This window comes from Carcharhinus amblyrhynchos, chromosome 8, assembly GCF_965287045.1.
Source record: "Carcharhinus amblyrhynchos chromosome 8, sCarAmb.v2.hapA, whole genome shotgun sequence".
Classification (NCBI taxonomy): Eukaryota; Metazoa; Chordata; class Chondrichthyes; order Carcharhiniformes; family Carcharhinidae; genus Carcharhinus; species Carcharhinus amblyrhynchos.
Window position 1 is genome coordinate 125,401,231 of NC_137331.1, and position 15,797 is coordinate 125,417,027.

The 15,797-nt window shown below is 51.6% G+C and overlaps 1 protein-coding gene and 1 long non-coding RNA gene across 3 annotated transcripts in view; one reads left to right on the forward strand and one right to left on the reverse strand.

Annotated features, from left to right (window-relative positions):
- LOC145346906 (uncharacterized) overlaps positions 1 to 5,212 on the reverse strand; it is an 86,967-nt gene extending 81,755 nt beyond the window's left edge. For both annotated transcript variants that reach the window (XR_013887741.1, XR_013887740.1), the window contains exon 1: positions 5,181 to 5,212. This is a non-coding gene — a long non-coding RNA (uncharacterized LOC145346906). The remainder of the gene's footprint in view (positions 1 to 5,180) is intronic.
- Positions 5,213 to 5,457: 245 nt separating this feature from the next.
- The window catches only part of LOC145346903 (uncharacterized), a 42,825-nt gene continuing 32,485 nt past the window's right edge, over positions 5,458 to 15,797 (forward strand). The window contains exons 1-5 of the mRNA XM_080194779.1: positions 5,458 to 5,574; positions 7,072 to 7,178; positions 10,030 to 10,199; positions 12,907 to 13,025; positions 15,161 to 15,310. Coding sequence (XP_080050905.1) covers positions 5,551 to 5,574; positions 7,072 to 7,178; positions 10,030 to 10,199; positions 12,907 to 13,025; positions 15,161 to 15,310 — 570 coding nt within the window. The 5' untranslated portion in view covers positions 5,458 to 5,550. The remainder of the gene's footprint in view (positions 5,575 to 7,071; positions 7,179 to 10,029; positions 10,200 to 12,906; positions 13,026 to 15,160; positions 15,311 to 15,797) is intronic.

Here is a 15,797-nt window from a genome sequence, read left to right on the forward strand (position 1 = left end):
GTTGGGCAGTGGGCAGGGTTTTGGTGATTGGCAGGCGGATGATGGGCAGGGTTTCTGTGAGTGACAGTTGGGTAGTGGGTGGGGTTTCAGTGATTGGCAGGTGGATGATGGGCAGGGTTTCTGTGAGTGACAGTTGGGCAGTGGGTGGGGTTTCAGTGATTGGCAGGTGGATGATGGGCAGGGTTTCTGTGAGTGACAGTTGGGCAGTGGGCGGGGTTTTGGTGATTGGCAGGTGGATGATGGGCAGGGTTTCTGTGAGTGACAGTTGGGCAGTGGGCGGGGTTTTGGTGATTGGCAGGTGGATGATGGGCAGGGTTTCTGTGACAGTTGGGTAGTGGGTGGGGTTTTGGTGATTGGCAGGTGGATGATGGGCAGGGTTTCTGTGAGTGACAGTTGGGTAGTAGGCGGAGTTTTGGTGATTGGCAGGCAGATGATGGGCAGGGTTTCTGTGAGTGACAGTTGGGTAGTGGGCGGGGTTTTGGTGATTGGCAGGTGGATGATGGGCAGGGTTTCTGTGAGTGACAGTTGGGCAGTGGGTGGGGTTTTGGTGATTGGCAGGTGGATGATGGGCAGGGTTTCTGTGACAGTTGGGTAGTGGGCGGGGTTTTGGTGATTGGCAGGTGGATGATGGGCAGGGTTTCTGTGACAGTTGGGCAGTAGGCGGAGTTTTGGTGATTGGCAGTCGGATGATGGGCAGGGTTTCTGTGAGTGACAGTTGGGCAGTGGGCAGGGTTTCAGTGATTGGCAGGTAGATGATGGACGGGGTTTCTGTGAGTGACAGTTGGGCAGTGGGTGGGGTTTCAGTGATTGGCAGGTGGATGATGGGCAGGGTTTCTGTGAGTGACAGTTGGGCAGCGGGAGGGGTTTCAGTGATTGGCAGGTAGATGATGGACGGGGTTTCTGTGAGTGACAGTTGGGCAGTGGGCGGGGTTTTGGTGATCGGCAGGTAGATGATAGGCAGGGTTTCTGTGACAGTTGGGCAGTGGGTGGGGTTTCAGTGATTGGCAGGTAGATGATGGGCAGGGTTTCTGTGAGTGACAGTTGGGTAGTGGGCGGGGTTTTGGTGATTGGCAGGTGGATGATGGGCAGGGTTTCTGTGAGTGACAGTTGGGCAGTGGGTGGAATTTTGGTGATTGGCAGGCGGATGATGGGCAGGGTTTCTGTGAGTGACAGTTGGGCAGTGGGCGGGGTTGTGGTGATTGGCAGGCGGATGATGGGCAGGGTTTCTGTGAGTGACAGTTGGGCAGTGGGCGGGGTTGTGGTGATTGGCAGGTGGATGATGGGCAGGGTTTCTGTGAGTGACAGTTGGGCAGTGGGCTGGGTTTTGGTGATTGGCAGGTGGATGATGGGCAGGGTTTCTGTGAGTGACAGTTGGGCAGTGGGCGGGGTTTTGGTGATTGGCAGGTGGATGATGGGCAGGGTTTCTGTGAGTGACAGTTGGGCAGTGGGCGGGGTTTTGGTGATTGGCAGGTGGATGATGGGCAGGGTTTCTGTGAGTGACAGTTAGGTAGTGGGCGGGGTTTTGGTGATTGGCAGGTGGATGATGGGCAGGGTTTCTGTGAGTGACAGTTGGGCAGTGGGCGGGGTTTTGGTGATTGGCAGGTGGATGATGGGCAGGGTTTCTGTGACAGTTGGGCAATACATCGGCCTCGCAGGTGGAGGATGTGGTCAAGAAGGCGTATGGTGTACTGGCCTTCATTAATCGAGGGATTGAGTTTAGGAATCAGGAGGTAATGCTGCAACTTTATAAGACCCTTGTCAGGCCTCATTTGGAGTATTGTGCGCAGTTCTGGTCGCCTCACTATAGGAAAGATGTAGAAGCTATTGAGAGGGTACAGAGGAGATTTACAAGGATGTTGCCTGGACTGGGAGGCATGCCTTATGAAGTTAGGTTGAGGGAGCTGGGTCTCTTTTCCCTGGAGAGACGAAGGTTGAGAGGCGACCTGATAGAAGTTTATAAAATGTTGAGAGGAATAGATAGGGTGGATTCTCAGAGGCTATTTCCCCGGGTTGAAATGGTCGCTACGAGAGGACACAGGTTTAAGGTGCGGGGAGGAAAGTACAGAAGTGATGTTAGGGGTAAGTTTTTCACTCAGAGGGTGGTGAGTGAATGGAATCGGCTGCCGTCAGTGGTGGTGGAGGCGAACTCGCTGGGGTCTTTTAAAAGACTTCTGGATGAGTATATGGGGTTTTATGGGATTGGGGGTTATAGATAGGTCTATAGATTGGTAGGTGTTGATGTGATTGGCGCAACTTGTGGGCCGAAGGGCCTGTTTGTGCTGTAGTGTTCTATGTTCTATGTTCTAATAGGCGGGGTTTTGGTGATTGGCAGGTGGATGATGGGCAGGGTTTCTGTGACAGTTGGGCAGTGGGCGGGGTTTTGGTGATTGGCAGGTTGATGATGGGTAGGGTTTCTGTGACAGTTGGGCAGTGGGCGGGGTTTTGGTGATTGGCAGGTGGATGATGGGCAGGGTTTCTGTGACAGTTGTGTAGTGGACGGGGTTTTGGTGATTGGCAGGTGGATGATGGGCAGGGTTTCTGTGACAGTTGGGTAGTGGGTGGGGTTTTGGTGATTGGCAGGTGGATGATGGGCAGGGTTTCTGTGACGGTTGGGCAGTGGGTGGAGTTTTGGTGATTGGCAGGCGGATGATGGGCAGGGTTTCTGTGAGTGACAGTTGGGTAGTAGGCGGGGTTTTGGTGATTGGCAGGTGGATGATGGGCAGGGTTTCTGTGAGTGACAGTTGGGTAGTGGGTGGGGTTTTGGTGATTGGCAGGCGGATGATGGGCACGGTTTCTGTGACAGTTGGGTAGTGGGTGGAGTTTTGGTGATTGGCAGGTGGATGATGGGCAGGGTTTCTGTGAGTGACAGTTGGGTAGTGGGCGGTGTTTTGGTGATTGGCAGGTGGATGATGGGCAGGGTTCCTGTGAGTGACAGTTGGGTAGTAGGCGGGGTTTTGGTGATTGGCAGGTGGATGATGGGCAGGGTTTCTGTGAGTGACAGTTGGGTAGTGGGCGGGGTTTTGGTGATGGGCAGGTGGATGATGGGCAGGGTTTCTGTGAGTGACAGTTGGGTAGTAGGCGGGGTTTTGGTGATTGGCAGCTGGATGATGGGCAGGGTTTCTGTGACAGTTGGGTAGTGGGTGGAGTTTTGGTGATTGGCAGGTGGATGATGGGCAGGGTTTCTGTGACAGTTGGGTAGTGGGTGGAGTTTTGGTGATTGGCAGGCGGATGATGGGCAGGGTTTCTGTGAGTGACAGTTGGGTAGTGGGCGGGGTTTTGGTGATTGGCAGGTGGATGATGGGCAGGGTTTCTGTGAGTGACAGTTGGGTAGTAGGCGGGGTTTTGGTGATTGGCAGGTGGATGATGGGCAGGGTTTCTGTGAGTGACAGTTGGGTAGTAGGCGGGGTTTTGGTGATTGGCAGGTGGATGATGGGCAGGGTTTCTGTGAGTGACAGTTGGGTAGTGGGCGGGGTTTTGGTGATGGGCAGGTGGATGATGGGCAGGGTTTCTGTGAGTGACAGTTGGGTAGTAGGCGGGGTTTTGGTGATTGGCAGGTGGATGATGGGCAGGGTTTCTGTGAGTGACAGTTGGGTAGTAGGCGGGGTTTTGGTGATTGGCAGGTGGATGATGGGCAGGGTTTCTGTGAGTGACAGTTGGGTAGTGGGTGGGGTTTTGGTGATTGACAGGTGGATGATGGGCAGGGTTTCTGTGAGTGACAGTTGGGTAGTGGGTGGGGTTTTGGTGATTGGCAGGTGGATGATGGGCAGGGTTTCTGTGAGTGACAGTTGGGTAGTGGGTGGGGTTTTGGTGATTGGCAGGTGGATGATGGGCAGGGTTTCTGTGAGTGACAGTTGGGTAGTGGGTGGGGTTTTGGTGATTGGCAGGTGGATGATGGGCAGGGTTTCTGTGAGTGACAGTTGGGTAGTGGGCGGGGTTTTGGTGATTGGCAGGCGGATGATGGGCAGGGTTTCTGTGAGTGACAGTTGGGTAGTGGGTGGGGTTTTGGTGATTGGCAGGTGGATGATGGGCAGGGTTTCTGTGAGTGACAGTTGGGTAGTGGGTGGGGTTTTGGTGATTGGCAGGTGGATGATGGGCAGGGTTTCTGTGAGTGACAGTTGGGTAGTGGGTGGGGTTTTGGTGATTGGCAGGCGGATGATGGGCAGGGTTTCTGTGAGTGACAGTTGGGTAGTAGGCGGGGTTTTGGTGATTGGCAGGTGGATGATGGGCAGGGTTTCTGTGAGTGACAGTTGGGCAGTGGGCGGGGTTTTGGTGATTGGCAGGTGGATGATGGGCAGGGTTTCTGTGAGTGACAGTTGGGTAGTGGGTGGGGTTTTGGTGATTGGCAGGTGGATGATGGGCAGGGTTTCTGTGAGTGACAGTTGGGTAGTGGGCGGGGTTTCTGTGATTGACAGTTGGGTAGTGGGCGGGGTTTCTGTGAGTGACAGTTGGGTAGTGGGCGGGGTTTCTGTGATTGACAGTTGGGTAGTGGGCGGGGTTTCTGTGATTGACAGGTTTGTTGTGTTTTGCAATGAGGACACTAAGAAGTCTCACAACACCAGGTTAAAGTCCAATTGGTTTATTTGTAGCAAATGCCACTAGCTTTCAGAGCGCTGTTCCTTCATCAGGTGAGTGAGAGTTCTGATCACACACCCAATTTACAAAATAATGGTGGGAATGTGAGTCTTTACAGCTAATCAAGTCTTAAAGGTACAGACAATGTGAGTGGAGAGAGGGTTAAGCCCAGATTAAAGAGATGTGTATTGATTCCAGACAGGATAGTTAGTGAGATTGTGCAAACCCAGGTGAGTCACGGGGGTTACAGATAGTGTGACATGAACCCAAGATCCCGGGTGAGGCCGTCCTCGTGTGTGTGGAACACATAAGGATAAGTTGGCAGGACTTGTAAAATCTCACTAACTATCCTGTCTGGAATCAATACACATCCCTTTAACCTGGGCTTAACCCTCTCTCCACTCACATTGTCTGTACCTTTAAGACTTGATTAGCTGTAAAGACTCACATTCTAATCAGTATTCTGTAAACTGAGTGTGTGACTTTACATGCTCTGTTTGTGATCAGAACTCCCCAGTCACCTGACAAACGGACAGCCTATTCTGAAAGCTAGCGGCTTTTGCTGTTGGGCTGTAGCCGGGTGTTGTGAGGCTTCTTACCGAGCTTACCTCAGACCAACACCGCCATCTCCACATCCACAGGCCCCAGCGAAAGACAGCTGGGCGGGGTTATAGTGATTGACAGGCAGGTAGCAGGCGGGGTTACGGTGATTGACAGGCGGGGTGTGGGCGGGGTTACAGTGATTGACAGTCAGGTTGTGGGCGGGGTTACGATGATTGACATGTAGGATGTGGGCGGGGTTACGGTGATTGGCAGGCATGGTGTGGGCAGGTTTACGGTGATTGACAGGCAGGATGTGGGCGGGGTTACGGTGATTGACAGGCGGGCCGTCCTCGCGACACCGTCCGCTGTCCGGTTTCGGGCCTCAGGCCGTCCGAGGGCCGTAGGGAGGGTCAGACCGCGGAGTCCGGCGGCGCTATGGAGCGGGCCGGCGTGCCGGCGGTGAGTGAATCCGGAGTCACGCCGGGCTCTGCGGGCGGGGAGTAGGCCCGAGGGGAAGCCGAGCGTCCCAGAGTGGTTAGTGCAACACAGCCCGGGAGAGCGCCCCCAAACACCCGGAGGAACCCCCTAAAGACCCGGAGGAACCCCCTAAAGACCCCCAGGAAGCCCCTAAAGACCCGGAGGAACCCCCCAAACACCCGGAGGAACCCCCCAAAGACCCCCAGGGACCCCCTAAACACCCGGAGGAACCCCTAAAGACCCCCAGGAACCCCCCAAACACCCGGAGGAACCCCCCCAAAGACCCCCAGGGACCCCCTAAAGACCCCCAGGAAACCCCCAAACACCCGGAGGAACCCCCCCAAAGACCCCCAGGGACCCCCTAAACACCCGGAGGAACCCCCTAAAGACCCCCAGAAACCCCCCAAACACCCGGAGGAACCCCCCCAAAGACCCCCAGGGACCCCCTAAAGACCCCCAGGAAACCCCCAAACACCCGGAGGAACCCCCCAAACACCCGGAGGAACCCCCCAAAAGACCCCCAGGGACCTCCCATCACCCGGAGGAACCCCCCAAACAACCGGAGGAACCCCCTAAAGACCCCCAGGGACCCCCCCAAACACCCGGAGGAACCCCCCAAACACCCCCAGGGACCCCCCCAAACACCCGGAGGAACCCCCTAAAGACCCCCAGGGACCTCCCATCACCCGGAGGAACCCCCCAAACACCCGGAGGAACCCCCCAAACACCCGGAGGAACCCCTAAAGACCCCCAGGAACCCCCCAAACACCCCCAGGGACTCCCCGCCTCCCAGAGGAACCCCCTAAAGACCCCCAGGAACCCCCCAAACACCCGGAGGAACCCCCAGGAACCCCCCAAACAACCGGAGGAACCCCCTAAAGACCCCCAGGGACCCCCCCAAACACCCCCAGGAACCCCCTAAAGACCCCCAGGGACCCCCAAACACTCAGAGGAAGCCCCCCAAAGACCCCGAGGAACCCCCATAAAGTTCCGGAGGAACCCCCTCCCAAACACTCGGAGGACCCCCCCCCCCCCGCCGGAGAGCTCCCTAAAGACCGCCAGGAACTCCCTAAAGACTCCGAAAAAAAACCCCAAACGCCCCGCAGAAGTCCCCCCCCCGCAAACACCCCTAGGAACCCCCTAAAGACCCCGAAGAACCCCCCAGACACCCCAAGGAATCTCCTAAAAACCCCAAGGAGCCCCCTAAACACCACCAGCATCATCCCCTCAATACCCCAAATGGCCAGTCACCTCCTCAACACTCCCAACCACCCCATCAATCACACTGACCCAGTGCAATTAGATACCGAGTTAAGCTCCCCGTTCTCTGCTGTGTACTAATTTCTTTGTCGCTCCTGTGTCTGTGAGAAGCTGAAGAGGTTAGGCGGCTCCTAACAGAGGTCAGTGCAGCAATGTAGCTTGAATCAAACATTGAAGAACAGTTTAAATATCTGATGTTCTGGGTTGTGATTTGAACAGACAATCAGTGACCTGTTCCTTGCCCTGTACGAGATGGGATTTGAGGAGAGGCATGTACAGGCAGCGATGCAAGCTGGGATCTTCAATGTCCAGGATGCTACTGAATGGTGAGTGATTCAGTTCAGAAGCTGCATTGAAATCTTTCTCACTCATTCTGCTTACGCCACCAATAACAATTGGTTGCATTCATGTACTCTCCAGATTTCTGACGTTTGTCTACTCGTCTAACCGTGGCCTCTTAAAATCCTCTAATTCGAACCAGTCCGCCATTGGTCATTCCTTCAGCTGCCTGAGCCTGACCCTCTGGAAATTCTCCCACTCCATTTCGGAGCCGTGAGGTCATGTTACAACTGTACAAAACTCTGGTGCGGCCACACTTGGAGTATTGTGTACAGTTCTGGTCGCCGCATTATAAGAAAGATGTGGAGGCATTGGAAAGGGTGCAGAGGAGGTTTACCAGGATGTTGCCTGGTATGGTGGGAAGGTCTTATGAGGAAAGGCTGAGGGACTTGAGGTTATTTTCATTAGAGAGAAGAAGGTTACGAGGTGACCTAATTGAGGCATACAAGTTGATCAAAGGATTGGATAGGGTGGACAGTGAGAGCCTTTTACCTTGGATGGTGATGGCTAACACAAGGGGACATAGCTTTAAATTAAGGGGTGGTAATTATAGGACGGATGTCAGAGGGTAGTAAGGTCGTGGAATGCCCTGCCTGCAGCAGTTGTGGACTCGCCAACTTTAAGGGCATTCAAATGGTCAGTGGATAGGCATATGGATAACATTGGAATAGTTTAGGTTAGAGGGTCATTAGATTGGTTCCACTGGTCGGCGCAACATCGAGGGCCGAAGGGCCTGTACTGCGCTGTAATGTTCTATGTTCCATCATTTCCATCTTTTATTTCTCCCCCCTCATTTGAAAGATGCTTTGTCCAAGCCTTTGACCATTTGCTTCACTGTCTCCTAATTTATCGCAGTGTCATAAGAAGATAAGAAATAAGAAATAGGAGCAGGAGTAGGCCATCTAGCCCCTTGAGCCTGCCCCGCCATTCAATAAGATCATGGCTGATCTGTCGTGGCTCAGTTCCACCTTCCCGCCCTCTCCCCATAACCCTTAATCCCCTCTCTTATCAAAAACCCATCAACCCGCGTCTTAAATATATTTAGCAAGGTAGCCTCCACCACTTCAACGGGCAGAGAATTCCAGAGATTCACCACCCTTTGAGTGAAGAAGTTCCTCCTCAACTCCGTTCTAAACGACCCCCCTTTATCTTGAGACTGTGCCCTCTAGTCCTACTGTCCTTTCTGAGCGGGAAGAGCCTCTCCACCTCTATCCTATCCATCCCATTCATCATCTTATACGTCTCAATGAGATCTCCCCTCATTCTTCTAAACTCTAACGAGTACAAGCCTAGCTTATTCAGCCTCTCCTCATAGCTCAATCCCCTCAACTCCGGTATCAGCCTAGTAAACCTCCTCTGCGCTCCCGCCAAGGCCAAAATATCCTTGCGTAAGTGCGGCGACCAAAACTGCACACAGTACTCCAGCTGCGGCCTCACCAGTACCCTGTACAGTTACAGTGTCAATCTGTGTTCAGTAATTGCTGCTGAGAAGCACCTTGGAAAGTTGCACTATGTTGAAGGCACATTGTGTGTACACACTGTGGGAAACGCAGACTGTGTTGCTACGGTGCCCATGTAATTCCCAGTTAGCTGGCCGCCAGCCACCAGTATCTGACCCCCTGTTACCAGCTCCATTTGCACTGTTACCCCTTTCTGGACCATTGCAGAAGAAGCCTGGTTTTTGGAAACATCGGGAATGGCAAATGCTTGATCCTTTAGTCCCATCTGTGAGATGGAGGAGATGCTGAAGTCTGAGGTGCTTTTTTTTTGGGGTGAATTGTTAAGCCGAGGGTGCCTGCATTCTGGTAGATGTAGAAGATCCCATGGTAATATCCTGAAGGTGAGCAAGGATGTTCGTAGAATCTCGATGGAGTAGGAAGAGACCATTCGGCCCATCGAGCCTGCACCAACAACTATCCCACACAGCCCCTAACCCCACGTATTTACCAGGCTAATTCCCCCTGACACTAAGGAGCAATTTAACATGGGCAGTGCACACAACCTGCACATCTTTGGACTGTGAGAGGAAACTCTTCCGAGGAGAGGTTGGATAGACTGGGCTTGTATCCACGACAGTTTAGAAGAGAAGTGACCTGAGGCGTATTGATGGTGTGAATGTGGGAGAATCTAGAAGTAGGGGTCACTGTTTAAAAATAAAGTTATAGTTTATTTATTAGTCACAAGCATGCTTACATTAATACTGCAATGAAGTTACTGTGAAATTCCCCTAGTCATCACACTCTGGCGCCTGTGCGGGCACACTGAGGGAGAATTTAGCATGGCCAATTCACCCTAACCAGCACCTCTTTCAGACTGTGGGAGGAAACCAGAGCACTAGGAGGAAACCCACACAGAGACGTGGAGAACATGCAGACTCTGCGCAGATAGTGACCCGAGCTGGGAATCGAACCTGGTTCCCTGTGAGGCAGCAGTGCTAACCACTGTGCTGCCATGTCAGATCACTCATTTAAGACGGAGATGAGGAGAAAGTTTTTGTGAGAATGGTGAGTCGCTGGAACTCCTTCTCAAGGAAATGGAAGCAGAATCTTTGCACATTTTATTATCCAAGCGAGTAAATTCTTGATTAACAAGAGGGGGTGGTGTGAAAGGTTATCAGGTAGGCAGGCGGTTACAATCAGATCAGCCGTGATCTTATTGAATGAAGGAGCTAGCTTGAGGAGCTGAGTGGTTTACTTTGTATGTTTCTCAGCATGTTTGAACGATTGTGGGATTGATGATCGGAGCTGCAGCTGTGTTACACTCAGGGGGTGTATAGAGATTAATAACTTGTTAATTAATAACTTGAGCAAATTAAGCTGTTTTACGACTTGGTTTCAGGTTGCTCCAAGGAGGAGATCGTACCAAGAGAGGTCAGGAGTCGAGGGGCTCCGTTGCTGGGGCGATGTCAGCATTTAACCCACCATTTGTACCAGGACTGGCTCCAACACTGCCCCGTGCTGCAGACAGCCAGAGACACAACCCAGCCGAGACTGACAGCCCACCACAAGGTAACCATTACAAAGACTTGTGTTTCCCTACCCCCTCACGCTGCTGGGTTGCTGTTGTGAGTGGTTATGCTGCACCCATCTGTTGCCTGTTATAAATGGAGGTCTATCTGAGGCTGGTGGTGGTCTCGACTCTCACTGCACTATGTCAACTGAATCATAGAATCTCTATGGTGCAGAAGGAGGACATTTGGCTCGTTGAGTCTGCACCAACCACAATCCCATAACCCCACATATTTACCCTGCTAATACCCCTGACACTAAGGGTCAATTTATCATGGCCAATCCACCTAACCCACACATCTTTGGAGTGTGGGAGGAAACTGGAGCACCCAGAGGAAACCCACACAGACATGGGGAGAATGTGCAGACTCCCCACACACACAAACACACGCACACAGACCTGAGGCCAGAATTGAACCCGGGTCCCTGGTGCTGAGAGGCAGCAGTGGTAATTGCTGTGCTGCCCATCACTCAGTTGGTGTGGGGAAATTTGAGGGGGAGACGATGGTGTAGTGGCAATGCCACTGGACTAGTCACCGAGGGACACAGTCTCACCTAGGTTCAAACCCCATAGATCTGGAATGTAAATTTAATCTCAGTAAGGAAGGCTGTGCCGTAAAATCCGTCTGGTTCACTAATATCCTTTAGGGAAGGAAATCTGCTGCCTTGACCTAGTCTGGCCTACATGTGATTCCAGAGCCACAACAATCTGGCTGACTCTTAACTGTCTCTGAAATGGCTGAGTGAGGCACTCAGTTTAAGGATGGGCAACAAATGCTGGCCTGGCCAGTGACACCCACATCCCATGTCCAAATAAAAAAGAACAAAAATTTGTCACAGCCCAGATCAGGTTCCTGTGTTTTTAGCAGTTTTGAGGGTGGCACAGTGGTTAGCACTGCTGCCTCAAAGCCCCGGGACCTGGGTTTGATTCCCGGCTTGGGTCACTGTCTGTGTGGGGTTTGCATGTTCTCCTCATGTTTGCGTGGGTTCCCTCCAAATGCTCTGGTTTCCTTCCACACTCCAAAGATGTGCAGGTTAGGTTGATTGGCCATGGTAAATTGTCTCTTAGTGTCCAAAGATGTGTAGGTTAGGGATTAATGGGGGGAAATATGTGGAGTACGTGGGGATAGATGGGTGAGAGTGTTGTCAGTGCAGATATAATGGGCCAAATAGCCTCCTCCTGCACTGTAGGGATTCTATTTTTCTGAGTTATCAGCGAGCAGGAGTTTGTTTAGCTGCTTTATTACACAGCCAGTGTACTGAAAATTGCAGTCAGCTCAACCTAAGTACACAGCAGTTAGAACACAGGTGATTCCACATAACTGTTAGAGCAGAAGGTGGTCATTTAGCCTCTTGCTCCACCTGATCAGGGTTGGTATGTACTGTACTCCCTTTAACCACCTTGGTTCCAGAACAAAAATGTTGACATTTGCATTGGGCCCCAGTCACATCCTTTTCAGGGGCAATGTTCCAGATTTCCACTTCTCTTTGTAAGAGGAAGTGCTACCTGATGTTCCCCCTTAACATACTGGCTCCGATTGGAAAGGTCTCCCCCTTGCCCTTCAGAAACTAAGGCTGGTACCAAAATCTTTGCAAATTTGAAACATGTCAGTTAGATTCTCCTGTAATCGTCTCGAATCGAGCAAATACTAGCCTAGTCTACTCTAACCTCTTTTATTTTAACTCATAGTTCTGGTAGTTTTCTAAACTGTAGAATCCCTACAGTGCAGAAGGAGGCCGTTTGACCTATCGAGGCTGTGCCGATTACCATCCCACCCAGGCCCCATCCCCATAACCCCATGTATTTACCCTGCTAATCCCCATGACACCAAGGGCAATTTACCATGGCCAATCTATCTAACCTGTACATCTTTGGAGCACGGGAGAAAACCAGAGCATCTGGAGGAAATGTAGCAGGCACAGGAGAATACGCAAACTCCACACAGTGACCCAAGCCGGGAATTGAACCCAGGTCCCTGGCACTGTGAGGCAGCAATGCGAACCACCTGTCACTGTTAGCTTCCCTGTGTAAGAAACACCCGATGAAGGGGCAAACCCCGAAAGCTAGTGGGTTTATTATCAAATAAACCTGCTGGACTTTAACCTGGTGTTGTGAGACTCGTTACGTGTGTTTACCCCAGTCCAACACCGGCATCTCCACATTGAGAAACACAGGCCAGGATTCTCCCAAAGAAGTTCTAAGTGTTGAATTTGTGGGAAAACGGGACTAAATCACGCTGGTTTTCAGTGGGAAATCTGGTTCTGGGAGATGCAAAAGCTTGCAGGAATCCCAAGAATTGACCAGCTCCTAATTCTGCTGACCTGCTGCGCAGTGGGATGGGAAAGTTGCCCTCAGTTTCTCAAATACCTTCAGAGCATCTTCCCTAGCACCTCTCTTTAATCTAATCTTAAAGTTCCTGCTTCCAATACCTAAACCTATTGCTAAATCCTGCAGACATGTAGTTTTCTGAAGATGTCTTTGCAGCTCCTGTTTCAAATCTCTCTCGGTTAATCTGGTAACTATTTCTGTCCCTGTTTTACTTAACAACCTGTGTCCTCTGGTAATTCAGCCAGAACAAACAGTTTCTCCCTGTTTACTCTGTCTAACCCTGTCAGGTTGTTGTCTGTCCTCGCATGTCTTTATCATGTATCTGTCCTTCCTTCTCTGCTGCCATTTGACTCTTTTGGTTTTGTACCTTTGGTTTAGCTGAATCTTGCCCAGCCTTGCCCCTGTCCAGGAGAAACCCCAACCTGAAGGAACTTGAGGAGCAGCAGAGGGAGCATGTAGCTCAGCAAATCAAAGCGGAAAGGAGAAAGAAGCAGAAGGTAAATAATAATAATAATAATGTTGCAGTGAATCCATTGTCACCTCCATGTTGTTTTTCAGACTCCCCAAACATAAATGCTGGGGTTTCCCAGGGCTCAGGATTGGGCTGACAACACCAGGTTTTAGTCCAACCGATTTATTTGATAGTAAACTCACTAGCTTTCGAGGGGTTTCCCTCTTCATCAGGTGAATGGAGAGTTCTGGCCTCAGACAGAGCATATAACAGCACAGACTGTCTGTGCTTTATAGGCTCTGTCTGAGGCCAGAACTCTCCATTCACCTGATGAAGAGGGAAACCCCTCGAAAGCTAGTGAGTTTACTATCACATAAATCGGTTGGACTAAAACCTGGTGTTGTGAGACTTCTTACTCTCCAGTGATATACCACAGGGATCAGTGCTGGATCCTTTGCTGTTTGTAGTGTACATTAATGATGTAGGTGTGACAGTAGAAGGTATGATCAGTAGGGTTGCAGATGATAGAAAAATTGGTGGTGTGCTAAATAGCGAGGAGGAAAGCCTTAGATCTGCTGGTCAGATGGGCAGAGCAGTGGCAAATGGAATTTAACCCTGAAAAGTCTGAGGTGATGCATTATGGCAGGTGTAATGATGCAGGGGGTTACATAATGAACGACAGGACACTAGGAAGTACAGAGGACCAGAGGGACCTCGGGTGCATATCCAATGATCCGTGAAGGGTAGGTAAATAAAGTGGTTAAGAAGGCATAAGGGGCACTTGACTTTATCAGCTGAAGTATAGAATATAAGAGCAGGGAGATTATGATAGAGCTGTATAAAACACTTACTAGGTCACAGCTAGGGTACTGTGTGCAGTTCTGGTCACCACGCTGTTGGAAGGATGCGATTCCACTCTAGAAGGTGCAGAAGAGGTTCACCAGGGTGCTGCCCTGGGCTGGAGCGTGAGGGGTGGTTGGCTAGGATGGTATTGTTTTCCTTAGAGCAGAAAAGACTGAGGAGGCATTGTAATGGTGAGCATGTCGGAAAAACCCATCTGGCTCACTAATGTCCTTTAGGGAAGGAAATCTGCCGTCCTTACCCGGTCTGGCCTACATGTGATTCCAGATGCTCAGCAATATGGATGACTCTTGAGCGGTTTAGAACGGAGTTGAGGAGGAACTTCTTCACTCAAAGGGTGGTGAATCTCTGGAATTCTCTGCCCGTTGAAGTGGTGGAGGCTGCCTCGCTCAATATATTTAAGACGCGGTTTGATAGGTTTTTGATAAGAGAGGGGGGTTAAGGGTTATGGGGAGAGGGCGGGAATGTGGAACTGAGCCACGGCAGATCAGCCATGATCTTATTGAATGGCGGGGCAGGCTCGAAGGGCTAGATGGCCTACTCCTGCTCCTATTTCTTATGTTCTTAACTGCCCTCTGAAATGGCCTACCAAGCATGTTCACGGGGCAGTTAGGTATGGGTAAGAAATGCTTCCTTTGCCACTGATGCTCACATGCTGTGAAAGGATAAAGAATCCTGAAATCTGTGACAGGTGGGGTTACAAAATCAGATAGTGCTGGAAATCACACACACAAGCTGAATGACCCTGGGCCTTGTGAGATCCTGGGAAAATATTTTTCACTGCTATGGTGAGGGTGTGGGGAAAGTTCAGATAATTGGATGGCAATTTCAAAGGGCCAGTACAGACATAGTGGGCCGAAGGGCCTCCTTCAATGCCTTTTCATTCTCAGGATATTATTCTAGTTTGATCCAGAGAATCCATTAGCACCTGAAAAGCTTCGATTTCTCAGGACTCTTTTTACTATATCAGTAACAGATCCCAGTGCTGGAGCGGAGGGGGCTGACATCGGGGCCGGAGCGGAGGGGGCTGACATCGGGGCCGGAGCGGAGGGGGCCGGAGCGGAGGGGGTCGGAGCGGAGGGGGTCGACGTCAGGGTCGGAGCGGGGGGGGTCGGAGCGGAGGGGGGGGGGGGTCGACGTCGGGGTCGGAGCGGAGGGGGTTGGGGCCGGAGTGGGGGGGGGTCGACGTCGGGGTCGGAGCGGAGGGGGTCGGAGCGGAGGGGGTCGACGTCGGGGTCGGAGAGGAGGGGGTCGGGGCCGGAGCGGAGGGGGTGAGTGTTTTTTTTTGGATAACCAACATGTTTAATTTGCTGACTGCAGGATCACGAGTTGGCTTTGAAGAGAATTGCTGATGATCGTGAAAATCTGAAAGCAAAATTGTCTCCAGCTTGCCGGACGGACCCCCCTCAACAGGGCCAGAGGTTAGGGGGCAAAGTTCAAACTGCAGTGGGAAGCCACTGTATACTCATGGTGAGTTTTACTAAGCCTGGGTTCATTTGTCATGGCAGCTTCTGAAATGATTCATCCCTGGGAACTACAACTCAGGATTACGGGTATGCCGTGGATGTGCAGCATTCTGAGATCTGCGCTACCACGCGTACACACACTGCCTCTCTCCCCAACAGCACTCACCCTCACTCTCTCTCCATGCAGTTGCAGAAGGTGTGACACCTGCCCCTTCATCTCTACTCCCTGTTCAAGCCCCCAAACACTAATTCCAGGTGAAGCAGAGATTTACTTAGACTTTCAGTTTAGTCTACTATATTGGCTGATCTCAGTGCAGTCCCCATGACTCTGGGGAGATCAACCGAGGGCTGGGTGACTGCTTTATGGAACACTTTGGCTCAATCCACAAGCGTGACCCTAACCCTGCAGTTGCTTGCTGTTTCAGTTCGCCAACGTTTGCCCCCGCTGAGGGTAAATAGTGATTATTGTATATCTGTGTTATCTTTGCTTC